The 17775-nt window shown below is 45.9% G+C and overlaps 2 protein-coding genes across 3 annotated transcripts in view; one reads left to right on the top strand and one right to left on the bottom strand.

The window, feature by feature from the left end:
• The window catches only part of DPCD (deleted in primary ciliary dyskinesia homolog (mouse)), a 29499-nt gene extending 25042 nt beyond the window's left edge, over positions 1-4457 (bottom strand). Inside the window, exon 1 of one of the 2 annotated variants that reach the window (XM_044665504.1) lies at positions 4345-4457. In XM_044665504.1, the coding sequence (XP_044521439.1) occupies positions 4345-4408 (64 nt within the window). In that variant the 5' untranslated portion in view covers positions 4409-4457. Of the gene's footprint in view, positions 1-3573 lie in introns of both variants that reach the window. The other variant, XM_044665505.1, reaches the window with a different exon arrangement.
• Positions 4458-4819: 362 nt separating this feature from the next.
• On the top strand, positions 4820-14427 carry POLL (DNA polymerase lambda). The gene is made up of 9 exons (XM_044662531.1): positions 4820-4840; positions 5937-6074; positions 6816-7110; positions 7356-7476; positions 7894-8211; positions 9346-9519; positions 9951-10079; positions 13539-13707; positions 14021-14427. Exons 2-9 carry the CDS (start codon positions 5963-5965, stop codon positions 14383-14385), a joined length of 1683 nt encoding a protein of 560 aa, XP_044518466.1. The 5' UTR covers positions 4820-4840; positions 5937-5962; the 3' UTR covers positions 14386-14427.
• The last annotated feature ends 3348 nt before the right edge of the window (positions 14428-17775 follow it).

Below are 17775 nucleotides of genomic sequence, written 5' to 3'. Positions count from 1 at the left end.
GCATGCATATCGAGTACTGATATTTCTTCATTCTTTATACTGCCTTTTATTAGGATGTAGTTACCTTCCCTATCTCTTTTAACCTTATCTATTTTTACTTTGGCTTTGTCAGAGATCATGATAGCCACCCCTGCCTTCTTTTTCTCATTTGAAGCCCAAAAGATTCTGCTCCATCCTCTCTATGTCTGTCTGTCTGTCTGTCTGTCTTATGTGTGTTTCTTGTAGACAACATATAGTTGGGTTTTGGTTTCTAATCCACTCTGCTATTTGCTTCCGTTTTATGAGTGAGTTCATCCCATTCACATTCAGAGTTATAATTATCAACTGTGAATTCCCAGACATTTTGATTCTCTCTTCTAGTCCCGTCCTTTTTTCTTTCACTGTTTCTTTCTATACCAGTGTTTTAAAAAATATAACAAAGTTTATTTGGAAGAACAAAAGATCAAGAATATCAAGGGAAATAATGAAAAAAAAAAAAAACGTGAAGGAAGGTGGCTTAGCAGTACCAGATATTAAGCTATACTATAAAGCAACAGTCATCAAAACAATATGATACTGGCTAAGAGAAAGAAGGAAGGATCAGTGGAATAGACTTGGGGTAAGTGACATCAGCATAACAGTGTATGATAAACCCAAAGAGCTCAACTTTTGGGACAAAAATCCACTATTTGACAAAAACTGCTGGGAAAATTGGAAAACAATATGGGAGAGATTAGGTTTAGATCAACATCTCACACCCTACACCAAGATAAATTCAGAATGGGTGAAAGACTTGAATATAAAGAAGGAAACTGTAAGTAAATTAGGTGAACACAGAATAGTATACTTGTCAGATCTCTGGGAAAGGAAAGATTTTAAAACCAAGCAAAAAACTGGAAAGACCTCCAGGAATTGATGCAGAGTGAAAGGAGCAGAGCCAGAAGAACATTGTACACAGAGACTGATACACTGTGTAAAATAGAATGTAATGGATTTCTGTACTGGCAGCAATACAATGACCCAGGACAATTCTGAGGGATTTATGGTAAAGAACGCTACCCACATTCAGAGGAAGAATTGCAGGAGAGGAAACACAGAAGAAAAGCAACTACTTGAACACATGGGTTGATGCGGACATGATGGGGGATGTAGACTTGAAACTACCACACCATTGCAACTATCAACAATTTGGAAATAGGTCTTAATCAATGACACATGTTAAAACCAGTAGAAATGCATATCGGCCATGGGAGGGGGGAAGGCTGGGGGGAGAAGGGGAAAGTAAGAGCATAAATCATGTAACCATGTTAACTTTTCTAAAAAATAAATATTAATAAATGTTAAAAACAAGCAAGAGTTAGAAAAAAATTACAAAATGTAAAATAAATAATTTTGATTATAGTAAATTAAAAAGGTTTTGTACAAACAAAAACAATGCAACCAAAATCAGAAGGGAAACAACAAACTGGGAAAAAAATCTTTATAACAAAAAATTCTGACAGAGGTCTAATTACTCAAATATACAAGGAGCTAAATCAATTGTATAAAAAATCAAGCCATTCCCCAATTGATAAACAGGCAAGGGACATGAATAGGCAATTTTCAGACAAAGAAATCAAAAGTATCAATAAGCACATGAGAAAGTGTTCTAAATCTCTAATAATTAAAGAAATGCAAATGAAAACAACTCTGAGGTACCTCCTCACACCTAGAAGATTGGCTAAAATGATAGCAGGGGAGAGTAATGAATGTTGGAGGGGATGTGGCAAAATTGGGACATTAATGCACTGTTGGTGGAGTTGTGAGCTGATCCAACCATTCTGGCTGGCAATTTGGAACTATGCCCAAAGAGCGATAAAAGAATGCCTGCCCTTTGATCCAGCCATACCATTGCCGGGATTGTACCCCAAAGAGATCATAGATAAACAGACTTGCACAAAAATATTTATAGCTGGGCTCTTTGTGGTGGCAAAAAACTGGAAAGCAAGGGTATACCCTTCAATTGGAGAAAGGCTGAACAAATTGTGGTATATGTTGGTGATGGAATACTATTGTGCTCAAAGGAATAATAAACTGGAGGAATTCCATGTGAACTGGAAAGACCTCCAGGAATTGATGCAGAGTGAAAGGAGCAGAGCCAGAAGAACATTGTGCACAGAGATTGATACACTGTGGTAAAATCGAATGTAATGGACGTTTGTACTAGCAGCAATGCAATGACCCAGGATAATTCTGAGGGATTTATGGTAAAGAACGCTACCCACATTCAGAGGAAGAACTGCAGGAGTGGAAACACAGAAGAAAAACAACTGCTTGAACACTTGGGTTGATGAGGGGATGTAGACCTGAAAAGACCACACCAATGTAACTATGAATAATATGTAAATAAGTCTTGACTGACCACACATGTCAAAATCAGTGGAAATTCGAGTTAGCTGGGGGGTGGGGCTTGAGGGGGTGAAGAGTAAAGTAAAAACATGAATTATGTAACCATGGAAAATTTTTCTAAAAATAAAAAAGAGAGAATGAGTTGGAATAAAGGGTAGGAAAGTTGGATCTATTAAAAAAATTCACTCTATTGCAAATAAGAATAACATGGAAATAGGTTTTGAACAATGATACATGTATAATCCAGTGGAATGGCTTGTCAGCTCCAGGAGGAGTGAAGAGGGGTAGGAAAAATCATGAATCATGTAACCATGGAAAAATAAGTCTTAAAACATTTAAAAAAATGCTATCCACCACTAGAAAAAGAACTGTCTTCTAGTCTGAATGCAGATCCAAGTATACTTTTTTTAAAACTTTAAGTGGTTGTTTTCTTTTACAATATGACTAATATAGAAATATGTTTTACATGACTGCACACATATAACATACAATATTATCTTCTCAATGAGAGGGGAGGGAAAGAGGGCAAGAATTTGGAACACAAAAATTTTTTTAATGTTAACTTTTTTACATATAATTGGAAAAAAATAAAATATTTGAAAAAAATAAAATTTATTGCTCTTCCACTAGACTGAGATAGATAGTGCCTGGGTCTTTTCCTCTACCCCTCCACCACATTCTTGGGGAGGACAGTTTGTGTCCATTGGAAACTAACCCTACATGCCAAATACCATTCTGAACAGCTCATAAAGATAGTATTCTGCCTATTCCTGCCTACAGAAGACCCAGAGGGAACACACCATCCCTAAGCACGTATGCCACCTCAATCCTAACACCCTGTGCCATTATAAAATAATGAATCTAGAACTGAAAGAAGCCTTAGAGACCATTTAGTCCAACCCCCTCATTTTATAGATGAAATTAAGAAAAAGTGAGTGGACTGAGTACTATTGGTAATTAGTAGCAATGTTATCAAGTATTTTAACAGTCGGATTTCAGTTTCTAAGTGATTGACTGCATTAGGGCACCACATATTACTTCTAAGTGAATCGGAATATTTGCTTGTGCTCCCCCCTCGCCCTTTTTTGCTTCCCAAATGCATAGTACAGGCATAATATGTGAAAGTCAGTTCTAGAAAAGGTTTAGAACTCCCCAGAACCAGGAACTAAGTCTTAGATGGCATGCACACAAAAACAGAAATGGTACCCTCTGGGTTTTCTGGGCTGACTACAGCTAGGATGCAGCTCTTCAAAGAACCGAAAGCCTTTTTTTTTTTTTTTTTTTTTGACACCAGTCCGAGTTTCACTCCTTAAGCACGACCCCTGTAGCAACAGTGACAAGCAACAACCAGATTTGGTGTAGTGGACATTGCTATCGGTTTTCCTCTTTTCCTTGTCCACTGGGGAGCCCAGAGGAGGTATCAAGGATAGCAGAAGGAGCAGGAGAACAGTCAAAGATGCACTTTACCCCGACCTCCCTTGGGCCCTAGTCTCACTCGTACATCCCCGGTTCCTGGGGTCCTTGGAGCACAGACTTCGGTGTAGTGCTACAGGCTCACTTGGGTCAACCCCCTTACGTCAGAGATAAGGAAACGGAGACCCAGAGTAGAGGGGTTGGGAGGTTTTATGGTCACACAAAACAAGTGGGAAGGACACGAACTCTGGCTTTTTGGACCCTGAATCCTGGCCCATCCTTCCATCTGCCTGGAAGATCCTCGAGAGCAGGGCAAGGGTGACCCGAAAGCGGGGAATAGAGCTCACAACCAACCGAGGCGGGGTTAGAAGTCCCAGAACCGAGCCCACCCCGCCCCCGCAGGCCCCGCCCGCCCCGAGGCCTCGGGGTTCGACGGCAGCCCCCAGTCCCCTGGGGGTTCCAAGGCCGGCTTCCGTCCTGGCCTCAGCCGGGACGACCGCTGTGGGGGAGGGCCGGGAGAGCGAGCCCAGGCCTGGGGAGTCTGGGGTGCTGTCCCCGTGTTACCGTCCTGCAACAGGGCCGTCTTCTCCGCAGCCCGCAACCTCTCCAGCCATCCCGGCACCGCCATCTTCTCTACCCGGGGCTGCGCGACCCGGCAATGCCATAGCAACCACCGCCGCAGGGCCGCTTCCGGGTGACCCGGAAGACGTCCAGCCAGGTATGGGTGGTGACCCCCTTCCTAGCCAGTCTCCAGAGTACTTAGAGTCAGGGTGGGGGTGGGGCAGTTAAAGAGCCCGGACCTAAGGGTGAGCGTCCTGCTTCCCGGGAGTCCAGGCCGCCCCTGCCTGACCGAGAGATTCCAGCCCCTGAGTGGGGATTACGGGTCGTTGGCGTCAGCTCACCCACGTGGTGACCAGCCCGCATCGCGTGAGGGCAGTACCGCCCTCCCACCCCATATTCCCAGGAAGGAAGAATTTATTAAGAGCCTACTGTGTGCCAGGCCCTGTACCAAGTTCCTGGCACATATTATGTCATCTGAGCCTCACAACAACCCAGGGAGGTAGGTGCTATCCTAATGAGGATGATCAGAAATCTCCATTTCACAGCTAAGGAAACTGAGGCAAGCAGAGGTAAGGTGCCTAGCCACAGCTAGGGAAAGTCCTATTCAGTAATAATACCCCTGAGCTTCCACCTTCAGGATAGCCCAGGCCCTTCCCCAACATCAGAATAAAGCTCTGCATAAGGGAGTTGTCCGAACGTCTCCCAAACTCCCTGCAATTCTTCCCGCACCAAGCTACAAGTGTTTTCTTGGCACTTGAGTTCCTTGCATATAATATCTGCCTGGTATTATGTGAGTCTTATATTATTACTATTGTTTGATCATGTATTAGAAGCTGGAAGGGACCTCAGGAGTCATCCAGTCCAACGTCTTCATTTGAACAGTGTGGGAACTGAGACCTGAAGATGTTCAGTGTTTCACCCAAGTTCACAGTGGTAGTAAGTGTAGAACTGGATTTTGTACCTAGAATCTTAAGTTCCAAATCCAAAAACAAGGTCTTTTTATATTCTCCATGTGTAACAATGGCTATTTTTAACAAAATATGAACTCTAGTCCCTGCTCCAAACTTTGTCCTTTTTGTGCTATACAGAGACTATTAGGTCCTTGCTGACTATTCATTTTCCTGATTGAATAACTTCTTTCCATATCTTTACTTCAGAAAGCTATTGAGAATTAGGAGCCAGGTAGGGCCCTGTGCTTGGGTCAAGTTCCCTCAAGGATGGGTCCCATTCTCCTCTCTGGAAAAACTACCTAGTGGTCCATACCTAATTCAGAGGTAAGACAACAAGTCTGCCCCAGTCAGCTATGACCAAAGCCTAGTTCATTTATAATTCCTGGATAGGTCCTGGGACAGCTCCCTTATCTCACTGTTTTCAATAATTTTGGAAGAGTGCGAAGCCAATAGCTTTATACAGCAGCCTCACTTAAATCCAATTTATTTAAGAGTCAAAAGACATCACTAGTGTTGTCATTTTGGTCCTCTTTAAGTTGAAGGACAACAACCAACTAACCAACTTAACTCTGACTTTTTGGGGGCAAAAGAGGGGAAATCCTTGCCCTTCCTCACCTACTTTTCTGTCTTAATTTATCCTCAAAGAGAAGGGGCCAGACTCACCCCTAGCCATGGAGCCTCGAGGGATCTTGAAGGCCTTTCCCAAACGGAAGAAAATGAGAACTGAGTCTGATGGGAGTGGACTTTTGAAGATTCCCAAGAAGGAAAAAGCAGAAGCTGGAGGTGAACCCTATTCTCTCTCTTCTCCCCTAACCCCCATGTGTCATCCAGCCTCCTCTCTCCCACATTGAATGTGTCTAAAATCAACCATGCAAGGAAGCCCTGATTTCCAACTTATCCCTTAGAGACTATTGACCTATTGTACCCCACTTCCCCCCAAACTTGGCCTTGGATTCATTTAGGCCATCTTGCCCAAGTCCTCAATGTGAGTAGGACAGTTAGAGGCCTAAAAAGGATTTGAGGAGCAGAGCTCTGAACTGAGTCCCTTGGGAAGGGCCTGTGCCCTCAGAGGGACTCCTGGAGGAAGATAATGTCAATTGCCCTTTCTGCTAGAGTAATTCTGGAAGGGTACAAGGCCAGGATTCTACTGGCAGTTTGGAGCTTCCTGGAGGAGGCTGCCCTGAGCTGCAGTTTCAGGGAGAGGAGCAACAGAAGAGTTAAAAAAGGAGGGAGTTATTCCATAATAACAAACAACTCATTGCATTTGCCTCACAACAACTCTGTTACATAGGTAAGGGGTAATATCCTCCCCATTTTATAGGTCAGGAAACACAGGATCAGAGAGTTAAGTGACTTTTTATGCAAGGAATGTGTAAAAAGCAGGCTTTGAATCCTAATCTTAGCTGACTCCACAGGCAGCAGTCTTTTCACTGTATCTTGCTCATTCTTTGATCCATTCTTCAAGTTGAAGCTAGAGAAGGGAGAGGGCAGGTGCTGATGAGAACTGGAATGATTCTTGTGCAGAGTGGCTGAGCACACTGCAAGTCCACGTGCTACCAGTGGGCATCGGTCGAGCCCGGGCAGAGATCTTTGAGAAGCAAATCATTCAGCATGGGGGCCAAATCTGCTCCCCTAAGGCCCCAGGGATCACTCACATTGTGGTGGATGAAACTGTGGATGGTGAGCGAGCCCTACGCCTCCTTAAGCTACCGCAGCTGCCCCTTGGGGCCCAGCTGGTGAAGTCAGCATGGCTGAGCCAGTGTTTACAGGAGCAGAAACTGGTGGACACTGCTGGATTCCATGTCATCATTCCTAACAGGTGAGCCCAGCCTCACTGTGTCATCTTTTCATTTGCTGGAGCAAATGCCCCACTGAACTGCCCTCAGCTGAACCACCAAAGGTACCACTCACCCATGGTTTTTTGCTAATTCTTAGAGAAGTTGGATTTCATTATCCCCACTGGACAAATGGTCAAACTAAAGCCCAGGGCAGGAAAGGTCTCAGTGCAGCCTAGAAATTAGAACTGTGGTGGCATAGCATGCTACTTTTTCACTCTCTCTACAGGTTCCTGAACAAGACAGACATGTCTTTCCAACCAGGGCCCTCTGGAACTTCAGTGCTTTCTTCTGTTGCTCTTTTGGCCCAATCCCAGGAACCACACTCACAATTGAGCATCCAGCCACAGGTTAGGTGCTGTAGGAAACTGGGAGACCTTCAGGAAACTCAGCATCTTGTAGCCTGTGCCCAGGGGTAAAGACCTGAAAATAGTTTGGAAAATTTCGTGATTTTCTCCCCCTACATTCAGTCAGTACTATGTACCACCTCACCACTGGTTTGGGGCAGAGCCATGAGCTGAGTGCTGTGGGAGGAAGAAAGGACCGCTTTCTTCCCTCTCTGATGGAGGGAAATATGATCCCTCCCTTCTTGGAGTCCCTAAAATGATGGAAGAGTCTGCATCTGAGAGAGGATAGCCAACTCCCAAGCTCAAGAAAATTCCAAACTAAGGGAGTAGTGACGGCCTCTGTCCTTGGGATGCCCCGGTTAGAGGGAAGAGAAAGGGAGGGGAAGGCTGGAATTAATTATGTTTGTTCTCTATACCAAGGCTAACTCTGATGATGAAGACAGTGATGAAGAGGAAGTACAGGTTACCCCTGATGACCTGGAAGCCCTGATCACTGGCCGATACCCAAGCACCCCTGAGGGAGACACTGAGCCCAGCCTGGCTCCTAACCTCAGTGATAAGTGGGTGTGTGCCCAACCCTCTAGTCAGAAGATGACCAACCACAACCTTCACATTACAGAGAAGCTGGAAGTACTGGCTAAAGCCTATGCTGTCCAAGGTGACAGATGGCGGACTCTAGGCTACTCCAAGGCTATTAATGCCCTCAAGAGCTTTCCCAAGCCTGTTTCTTCCTACCAGGTAGGAGTCCTGAATACCTCAGGGTAGGAGCAGAGCCCTATGTCTCAGGAGGGAGTCATGGCTCCTACTCACAGAGAACCCTAGTCTGAAGGGTGAGGACCTCATTCTGAGGGAAAGGAAACAATTCTGCCATTGAGGAATGCCTGTTCTGATTAGGGCTCAGGAAGGTCAATGAAGGGGTCTTCTTCCAACTAGCAAGGAGACAGCCACTCAACAGAGTATTAAACACCTACTGTGTGCCAGGCACTAGAGATACAAGCACAAAGAATAAAACAATTCCTGCTGCAGGAAGCTTTCTTACAAGAAGAAAGTCAGAAAATAAATGTAAAAATACATATAGCAAAAACATGAAGTAAATAAGTAAAAATGCATGCCAACTAGTTGAGTACAAGGTAGTTTAGGAGGGAGGGCCCCAGAAGTAAGGGAATCAGAAAGGATTTCACAAAGAAACTGGTGCTTGAGTTACATCTCGAAGGGAGTGAGAAAAGGAGGGAAGACTTTCCAGACACAGAGGATGGATGAGTTTCTAGAGCAAAAGTAGAGAGGCGGGAGAGATGGTAATGGATGAAGAGTGGAGCAAAGGTCAGGTGGCTAGATTGGCAAAGCATGGGAGGGAAAGGCATATTTAGTGAGACTAGAAAGAGAAGCTGGGGCCAGGTTGTGTAAGGCTTTCAAATCTTAACAGAGGATCATATGTTTGATGCTAGAGGCAACTGGAAGTCACTGGAGCTGGTTGAGTGGGAAATTTCATTGTCAAATCTGCACTGAAGGACAGTTATTTTGGTAGCAGGGTCTATGATGGACTGGTAGGATGAGGAAGGACTGTCATTGCAGTTGTCTAGGTGAGAGGAGTTGAGGGCCTAAGCTAAGGTGGTAGGAAACAGTCCTAGCAATTCATACTGCATGCACATGGTGTCTTTCTCCTTTGATTTTGTCAGCACATACTCCCGAAGCCTCCTTATCCTTAGAATTATTACCCTATATTTAACTCTGAACTCTAGGGTTACATAACTGCAACTTTCTGCCATCCTGAGCTTCAGGAAGCACCCCAGCCCAGCACAGGTGTATCTTGTTCATCGAGGTCCCCCTTCGCCTCTTCTACCATCCTTGTATCACTGTTACCACATTCCATAGGAAGCCTGTGGCATCCCAGGGATTGGAAAGCGCATGGCAGAGAAGATCATGGAGATTGTCGAGAGTGGTCATCTTCGGAAACTGGACCATATCAGTGACAGTGTACCTGTCCTAGAGCTCTTCTCCAACATCTGGGGAGTGGGAGCCAAGACTGCCCAGATGTGGTACCAGCAGGTCACTACTCTGCCTACCCCCTGCCCACTGCTATTGAGCTCCTTGTTGGTGACCTCACTTTATTGGGCTGCAATTTAGACTTGCCCTTTGCTGGAAACATAAAATCTAAATGGACTCTCTCCTCAGATGGAAGTCAGAGCTTATCTGAACCTGCTTCTCCTACCTTGTCCCCTTCCCTATTTCCCAGAACTGCCCCAGAGGCTCTTGTTCCCTATGAGCTCAGGGTGCTTCCTATTATTACCTTCCTGGGAAAGAAAAGATTCCACATTTCCTGGTTCTTTCTAAGCACAGACCCTGTTTTCCTAGGGTTGCTCTCCCATCAATCCTTCCCCTGAGATTGGGTAGATTCTGGGACCCTTTTCAAGTAGTGGATCTGAGTGCTACTGGTCCTGGGACCTCACTACCTCCTACTGCATGGCTGGCTTTTTCAGGGCTTCCGGACTCTGGAGGACATTCAAAGTCAGGCCACCCTGAGTACTCAGCAGGCTATTGGCTTAAAGCATTATGAGGACTTCCTCGAGCGCATACCCAGGGAAGAGGCAGCAGAGATCGAGAAAACTGTGAGCAGAAACCCTAAGTTGGGGAAATGGGTGGGGAGGGGAAGTGAACAGATTTTCATAGGAAGTACACAAGGTCATGTGTCCTCCATGATGAGCCATAATGAGCTCTGCCCAAGGAGACTGGGAAGCAAGAATCGGGCAGCTAGGAAAGGCAGTGGAGTCACAAGAGGCCGAGAGTGAAGGAGAGTGCACTGTCTCTTTTGGCTTTCCTAAAAGTCCCCAAATGGGAAGCATCCACAACATGTTACGGGGTGAAGGAAGGGAGAGAGAACAGAGATGGAGGTGGGAAGATGTGTCTCCATACTGCTCATGGGCAGAGTGGCTATCTCCAAAGTCACTGCCCTCATCTCCACGTCTTCTTTCTAGGACTGAGGCTTAAGATTTGTATGAAGATGAAGGTTAGCTCAGAGGTGGGTGAAGGCTGGAGTTAGCATGAAGTTAGCCCTTGGAGAGGGTCCGGTTTCACTCTCTTGGAGAAGGCACTAAGGCTCTAGGGTGAAGTATGCCAAAGTGACCGGGCTATTAATGACAGACGGGGCTGGGACCAAAGCCTAAGTACCTGTCCCAAGCCAGGGTTACTCTGTACTGGACAATACTTCCTCTTAGAGTAATGCTAGTGTAGGCTTGTATCTGAAGTTGATTGTGTTCGGGTTAGACTGGAGGTTGATTTGGGGCAGAGTTATCATTGGGGTAGTCATTTATTTAGTGGTAGGGTGAGGTTGGGTGACATGGCAGGGCTGCCTCTGATTGAGTTTAAATGGGCATGGTCTCAAACACAACAGATACTGCAACGTTTTTAAAATTGAATTGAATTTGTCTTTCCTTCTCTCATCCTCAAGCCCTTTGACCACCAGGGCCAGAAAAGCCCGTTAAAGAGAGAATGTTCTATGAGAGACAAGAGGGACAATGTGGGGCATAGAGTGAGGATGGGGAGACCCCTGGGGACAGGCACAAGATTAGTTTGTGTCATCCCTGTGTCCATCCATCACAGTGGCAAAACCATTCCTGCTGACATTGTCACTCATTCACGGTACCCAGGCATAAAGAATACACTCTCCCATCCCCCTTCCTCTCCCCCTCTCCTCCCCTCCCCCAACTTAGATTAGATCAGAAGCACTTCTCTTCCCTATTTGAACAGACAGAAGCTTTGGGTCTGCTTCTGAGGCCTTTTGATAGCATTACGATTCCTCCTCCCTTCCCTTGGGATAGGCCCAAGAACCGAATTAAAGGATTAGTGGATGCCTCTTGTCCGGAGACAACCGAGGAGGCCCGGTTCCATCCTTTGGAAGGCCACAAAAATCTTCATTTCCAGGGGAGAAGGTGGGAAGGCCATCTGCATGAGAAAGATCTCAGTGGCTCTAGGATGGAATCTAATGAGTTTATCTCTCCTTAATGAAGGATAATCCTAGGGTTGAAAATCATCCCTTGTTTCAAGCCATAAGAAAATAGGGTATAGACTTCTCCTCCTTCCCCCTCCCCATCAAAGACTGGGCTCTGGATGCTGGGCACCTGGTCAGTTCTGGACCCCCCTCTCCCTCATACTCCCCATCTTCTAACCTATATTTATAGATACTAGGGGGTGGTGCTTAGGTTAGTCTATCCCCCTAGTTACATTTGGGAGAATATTAACTATTTGAGGAGGACTGACTCTACAACCTCCCTCAGTGACTTGTTACAGTGCTAAATAAATCAGTTAATCAGCAAGGATTTATTTAGGACCCACCATAGTTCAGATACTTTTGATAGAATTATACTTCCTCCTCCTTTCCCTTGGGATAGGCCCAATACATATTAAAAAATGAGGTAGTCCCTGCTCTCAAGGAGCTTATATTCTACTAGAGGGATATGATATGTTCCTAGATTTAAAAAAAATCCAGAAAAATAAACATACAAAATATATAAGAATGGGGAGGTATGTGCTAACCGGAGGAATCAGGAAAAGTGTTTTCTTGAAGGAGTTGGTAGTTGAACTGAACCTTGAAGGGAGTAAAGATCTCTAGAAAGTGGTGGTAAAGAGGAAGGGCATTCCAGCCCCCAACCTGTGCAAAAATGTGGAGATGGGAAATACAGTGTCATCCATGGGGAGATGAAAGCAAGTCTTTTTGGTTGGATCAAAAGCATCTGAGGAGGAGTCAGCTAGACCCAAATTGTGAAGGTCTTTCAATGCCAAATAGGACATGGCATTCAATCCTAAGGGCAATGGGAGCTTCTTGAGGCTGCCTGAGCAAGAGGGGATGTGATCAGAGTGAAGCTCCAAGAATATCTGGTCTTCTGAAGGATGATTTGGAGAGAGGAGTGACTTCAAGGAGGAAAAATGATTAGGAGGCCATCATGTAGACCAGGTGATAAATAGTGAGGGAGGGCCTGTAGCAGGCTGATTGTGGGAGGAATAGAGAAAAAAGGGCTTGATGTGAGGGGAGGAGGAGGTAGAATCCCAAGTGCTTGGCAGCTGATTGGCATCGGGGAGTGAGTAAGAGTAAGAGTTGAAGATGATTCTGAGGCTTTGAATCTGAATGATCAGAAGAGTGATGGTGTCCTCAGTAAAAATAGGACAGCCAGGAGGAGGGATGTGTTTAGGAGGAAAGATAATGAATCTTCTTTTGGACACTTTGAATTTCAGGTACCCGTGGGCCATCTGGGTACAGATGGCCAGGAGCCAGATAGAGCTTAGGAGAGAGATGTGTAGATTTGAGAGTCATTTGTATAGTGACAAGAGTTGAATCCAGGGGGGTTGATGAGATCACCAGATAAGAGTTGAGAGAAAAGAAGAGAGAGCTTAGGATAGTACCCTAAGGTACACCCCTGCTTAGAGGGCAGGACTTTTCCTGCAAACAAGATAAAAAAGGATTGTCTGCCACAGAACAGTATTGGGAGAAATCATGGAGGAGAGAGTATCCCTCATGAAAGGGTGGTCAGCATTGTCAGATGTGTCTGAGAGGTCATGATGAGGACTGGGATACCCTGGAGAAAAGGTACCAGTTCAGTAGTAGATGGAGACCAAATTGCAGGGAGGTGTGCCCAGCTTTTTTCTAGGTATCCGGCTATTAAAAGGAGGAAAGCTACAGGACCAAAGCTTCAGAGGATGATTGGGTCCAATGAATACTTTTTAAGGATGAAGATGTGGGGATGCTTGAAGGTGAAAAGGAAAGAGCCAGTAGTTAAAAGGAGGGTTTGGAAATGGCCCTTTTCTGTTAGTCAGGCCTAATGTCCATTTAATCTCAGTCTCACCTGTTCATTTAACCCATTGCCATCTTTTTCTTTATTAAAGGTAGAGGATGGCCTGTACCCTCTTCCTGTCCATTCATTTTCCTGCCCAAGGGCACTTAGTTTCTGTTCCTTATTCTCTCAGCCTATCACCTGCCCTCCTGGGACCATTCTTGGACCTTGAGTTATGAATGCCTCAGGCCCAGAGAGGGATAGGCACCTGATCACCAAAACCTCTGCTTCTGCACCTTGCAGGTCCGGGAGACAGCTCATACTCTCAATCCTGGGTTGCTCTCTGTGGCATGTGGCTCCTATCGCCGGGGTAAGGCTACGTGTGGGGATGTTGATGTGCTGGTCACTCACCCAGATGGACGGTCTCATCAGGGCATCTTCAGTCGGCTCCTGGATGCCCTTCGGAAACGAGGTATGGGGCTCCAGGTGTGGCCAGGAGGCTCCTTAAAGGATAAAGCCTGGGGAGAAGTGGGGGCACCAAGTGGGGAGGGAACCAAGAGAGGCCTGGATGGGAATCAGGAGGCCTGGATTCAAGCCCTGAGTTGATTAGCTATATGACATCAGACAGATCACTTTCTTTCCTGGAGCTGTCTCAAAGAAGCTTGTGCTCCTGATGATCTGTATTTCTCAGAGCACAAGGAGAAAAGAGATTGGAGTTGGGGGGAGGTTTTAGACTCTTCTCTCCATCTCCTAATTCCCTCTTCTTCCTGGCCATCCTGGTGCAGGGTTCCTGACAGATGACCTGGTCAGCCAGGATGATAATGGGCAGCAGCAGAAGTACCTGGGCGTGTGCCAGTTGCCAGGGCCTGGCCGGCACCACCGGCGCTTGGACATCATTGTGGTGCCCTATAGTGAGTTTGCCTGTGCCTTACTGTATTTCACTGGCTCTGCCTACTTTAACCGCTCCATGAGGGCACTGGCCAAAACAAAGGGCATGAGCTTGTCAGAACATGCACTCAGCACTGCCATTGTGCGTGATGGCCATGGTGTCAAGGTGGGGCCAGGCCGGGCATTGCCCACCCCCACAGAGAAGGATGTCTTCAAACTTTTGGGCCTGCCATACCGTGAGCCCTCTGAGCGGGACTGGTGAGCCTTCCACCCCCGCCACCTTCCATCATTTCCCCAACTTGTACACACACACACACACACACACACACACACACGCGCGCGCGCGCGCGCGCGCCCCTACCCATGGTCTTTCCTCCTGCTTGCCTTCAGGGTGCTTGGTAAAGATCCAGAGTGTGGTCACCATCCTTAACTGGACTGGGAGCTCCGACTGTGAGTCATTGCTTTCGCTCATTGGCCCCTGCACGAGCAGGCCATATTCGTGTCTCACTGTTGCACTATGCTGGGTTTTGGTTTTTATTGTGGTTTGCTCCTCCCCTTGCCCCAGTTTAATGTGCAGCAGGTGGCTGTCATGCAGTCTGACCCACTTCCTGTGTCGAGGACCCAGGCATGCCTACCTCCCAACCCACTTCCACTCAAGTATCAAAAAGACAGAGCATCTCTTGCCAAGAAGGTGATGGTTCTGACAAGTGGTCAGCTTGCCTCATGGAAAGCTCTCCTTTTTCCTTGCTTCTTATATGTCTGGAGAGGCAGAGAAAGAGGGTGTTCCAGCTAGAATGTGAGCAATGCTTTGAAGGGGAGACTGAGGGAACAGTAAAATCTGTTAGATATTATATCCTTTGCTGTCTTTGATCTGTGCCTCCTGCAACTCCCTCTCTGGGCCTAATTTTCCAGATGTGGAAGACGAGTCACCTTCAGGGAGTTTGTTGGGATGCCAGTGGCCAAGACAGGAACAGAGTCAGCTCAGGTCAACTCAAGGATTGGAACCTCTAAAGCCAAGTGATGGGGACTGGGGGGTGGGGGTGGTACGGGGTGTGGTAAAGCTCCTTAGCCCATGCATCATATGTATTTATCAGCCCTCTGCTGAAACTGTAAGGGAGACAAGGAGGAGAAGATTGGTTCTGTGTGCCTCTAGGGAGCTCCTGTGCTGGTTAGGGAGAAAAGACACATATAAGAAACTGAATAATTATAGGCGAAATCATGTGATATCAGCTAAGTACACTGGGAGTTTGAAGAAAGGAGAGATCCCTGTGGACTCCAGTGGTCAGGGAAAACTTGATGAAGGGGGAAGGAGGGAAGAGTGGGGTGTTTTAGACAGGGCAACATCAGGAGAAATGAGATAGTCCTAATGAGCACAGGAAGAGAATGGCATGGTTGGAGCAGAGCAGCTCTTTGGGGGAATATGAAAAACATTAAACCGTCACAGAGAGCCTCAAAAGAGGAGAGACAGGTGAAATGACGCAGTAGGAATAGGGAGGTGTTAACATTTTCCAAACAATGAATGACAAGCAAGATGTTTTAGGAAAAAATTGGATTTGGTATGCTAGATGAGTTGTCAGGAGAGGAGATTGGGAAACTTGCAGTGGAATTGCCTCATCCAATCCCTGGCTCAATTCAAGAATGCCCCCTGCCAGAGTCGCTTCAGAGTAGCATTACTCGGGGAGTGGGAAGAATACTGGTCTGGAGGTCAAAGACCTGGGCTGTGAGTGCTGGCTCTGCCATTTACTACTTGTGGGATCCCCGGCCTCAACTTCCCCATCTGTAAAATGAAGATAGTCTACCTCTCAGGGTTGTACTGAAGCTCTTTTCAAACCTGAAAGCACAACAGAAATGTAAGTTATTATTTGTAGAATATCTGCCACCTAAAACCCCTCTAATGTTGGACAGTCTTCCATGATAGGATAGCTTTAATTGTTAGGAACTTTTTTCTGGAGTCGAAATAAAATCTTCCTCTGTGACTTCCTTCCGGTGTTCCTAGTTTGACTTTTTAGAGCTTCGTGGAATAAGTCCAACCTCCTTTGGGATAGTCCTTCTGATCCTGAAGATAGCAACTCTGCATTTGTCTTTTACCACCTCTACGCTGAATCTCAGGAGTTAAAGGACAAGGGCAGCTAGATGGCTCAGTGGATAGAGAGCCAGGCCTGGAGACCAGTGGTAATGGGTTCAAATTTGGCTTCAGATACTTCCTAGCTGGGTAACCCTGGCCAAGTCACTTAATCCCAATACTCTCACCCTTCTCTTCTGCCTTGGAACCAATACTTAATAAAAAAGAAAAAGTCAAAGGACATCTTCTATTAGTCCAATCCAGCGCCTGATAAGGAATTGCCTCTATAACATTCCTAAATAGTGGCCACCCAGGCTTTATTTGAAGATCCCTAATGAGAGAGAGGGCAGCTCATTGGTGCATTGGGTAGGGGACAAGGGATGGCAGAAGCTCCCCTATTAGAGCTCAGAGTCCAAGAATCAGAGTATGAGTCCAGACAGGAGGATAAGAGGGATGGCCAGTGTGTGCGGGATAAACAAACTGTTGAGGCACCAAGAATAAAAACAAAAACAGTCAAAAAAAAGTTCAAAGTCTTGTCTCCGACACCAGCTGTGTGATCCTGGGCAAGTCATTTAAACCCTGTTTGCCTCAGTTTCCTTATCTGTAAAATGAACTGGAGAAAGAAACAGTAAACCACTCCATTATCTCTACCAAGAAAACTCCAAATGTGGTCCTGGAGAGGAGGTCAGATTGAATAAGTGAGAGAGATCATATCTATATGTTACCCCTTAATTGTGGATGTTCCCTAAGGTTCTGTCTTAGGCCATCATCCCTCATCCTTGAAACACACTCCCTCCTTGTCTCAGCCTCAGGAGTCTCTCTCTTCCTTTAAAACTGCTTAAGTTCCAGCCTCTTCACAAAGCCCTTCCTGATCCCCAACCCCAGTTGCTATTGTCCTTTCTTCCAAACTACTTTGTACTGAACTCTGTCTTCCCTATTCAGATGTAAGCACTTTACAAGTAGGGGTTGTTTTACACTCAATCCTTGCATCTCCAGTACCCAGCATAGTGCCAGGCACATAGTAGGTGCTTGATAGTTTCTTAATTATAGAGTGAAGATGGTCCATTCCATTTTGGAGCAGCTAATTAGGTTTTTCCTTGCATAGAGTCTAAATCTTCTATCCGTTGTTCTAGGTTTACCTCTGGGGCAGAGCAAGGAGGAAAAAAAATGCAATCCCTCTTTTGATTGACATTCCTTCCAGTAGTCAGATGGAAGCCATCATTTCAAAACTGCCCGCTCCCCACTCCCAAGACTTCTCTTAGGCTAGGCATTAACAACTATTTCAAACACCATCATCATCTTGGGATTCTGTTCAAGTCATTGTTGTCATCCTCTCCAAAAAGCATTCCTCATAGCCAACCACAGTCCTTTAGGTGCTCCTGACAAGGGAAGGAAGGTGGCTCACTTCCTGTGTTCTGGATACCATGTCTCTTACTGCAGTCTAAAATGGCATTAGATTTTAAAAAACAAAAACAAAAACAAAAATTCTTACCTTCTGCCTTGGAATCGATAACTATCTATTCCAAGTAGAAGAGCAGTAAAGGCTAGACAACTGGGGTTAAATGACTTGCCCAGGGTCACACAGCTAGG

The sequence above is a fragment of the Gracilinanus agilis genome, chromosome 2 (assembly GCF_016433145.1).
Source record: "Gracilinanus agilis isolate LMUSP501 chromosome 2, AgileGrace, whole genome shotgun sequence".
Taxonomy (NCBI): Eukaryota; Metazoa; Chordata; class Mammalia; order Didelphimorphia; family Didelphidae; genus Gracilinanus; species Gracilinanus agilis.
Note: the sequence above shows the minus strand (reverse complement) of the source record. Positions and strands in the feature narration are given on the sequence as shown.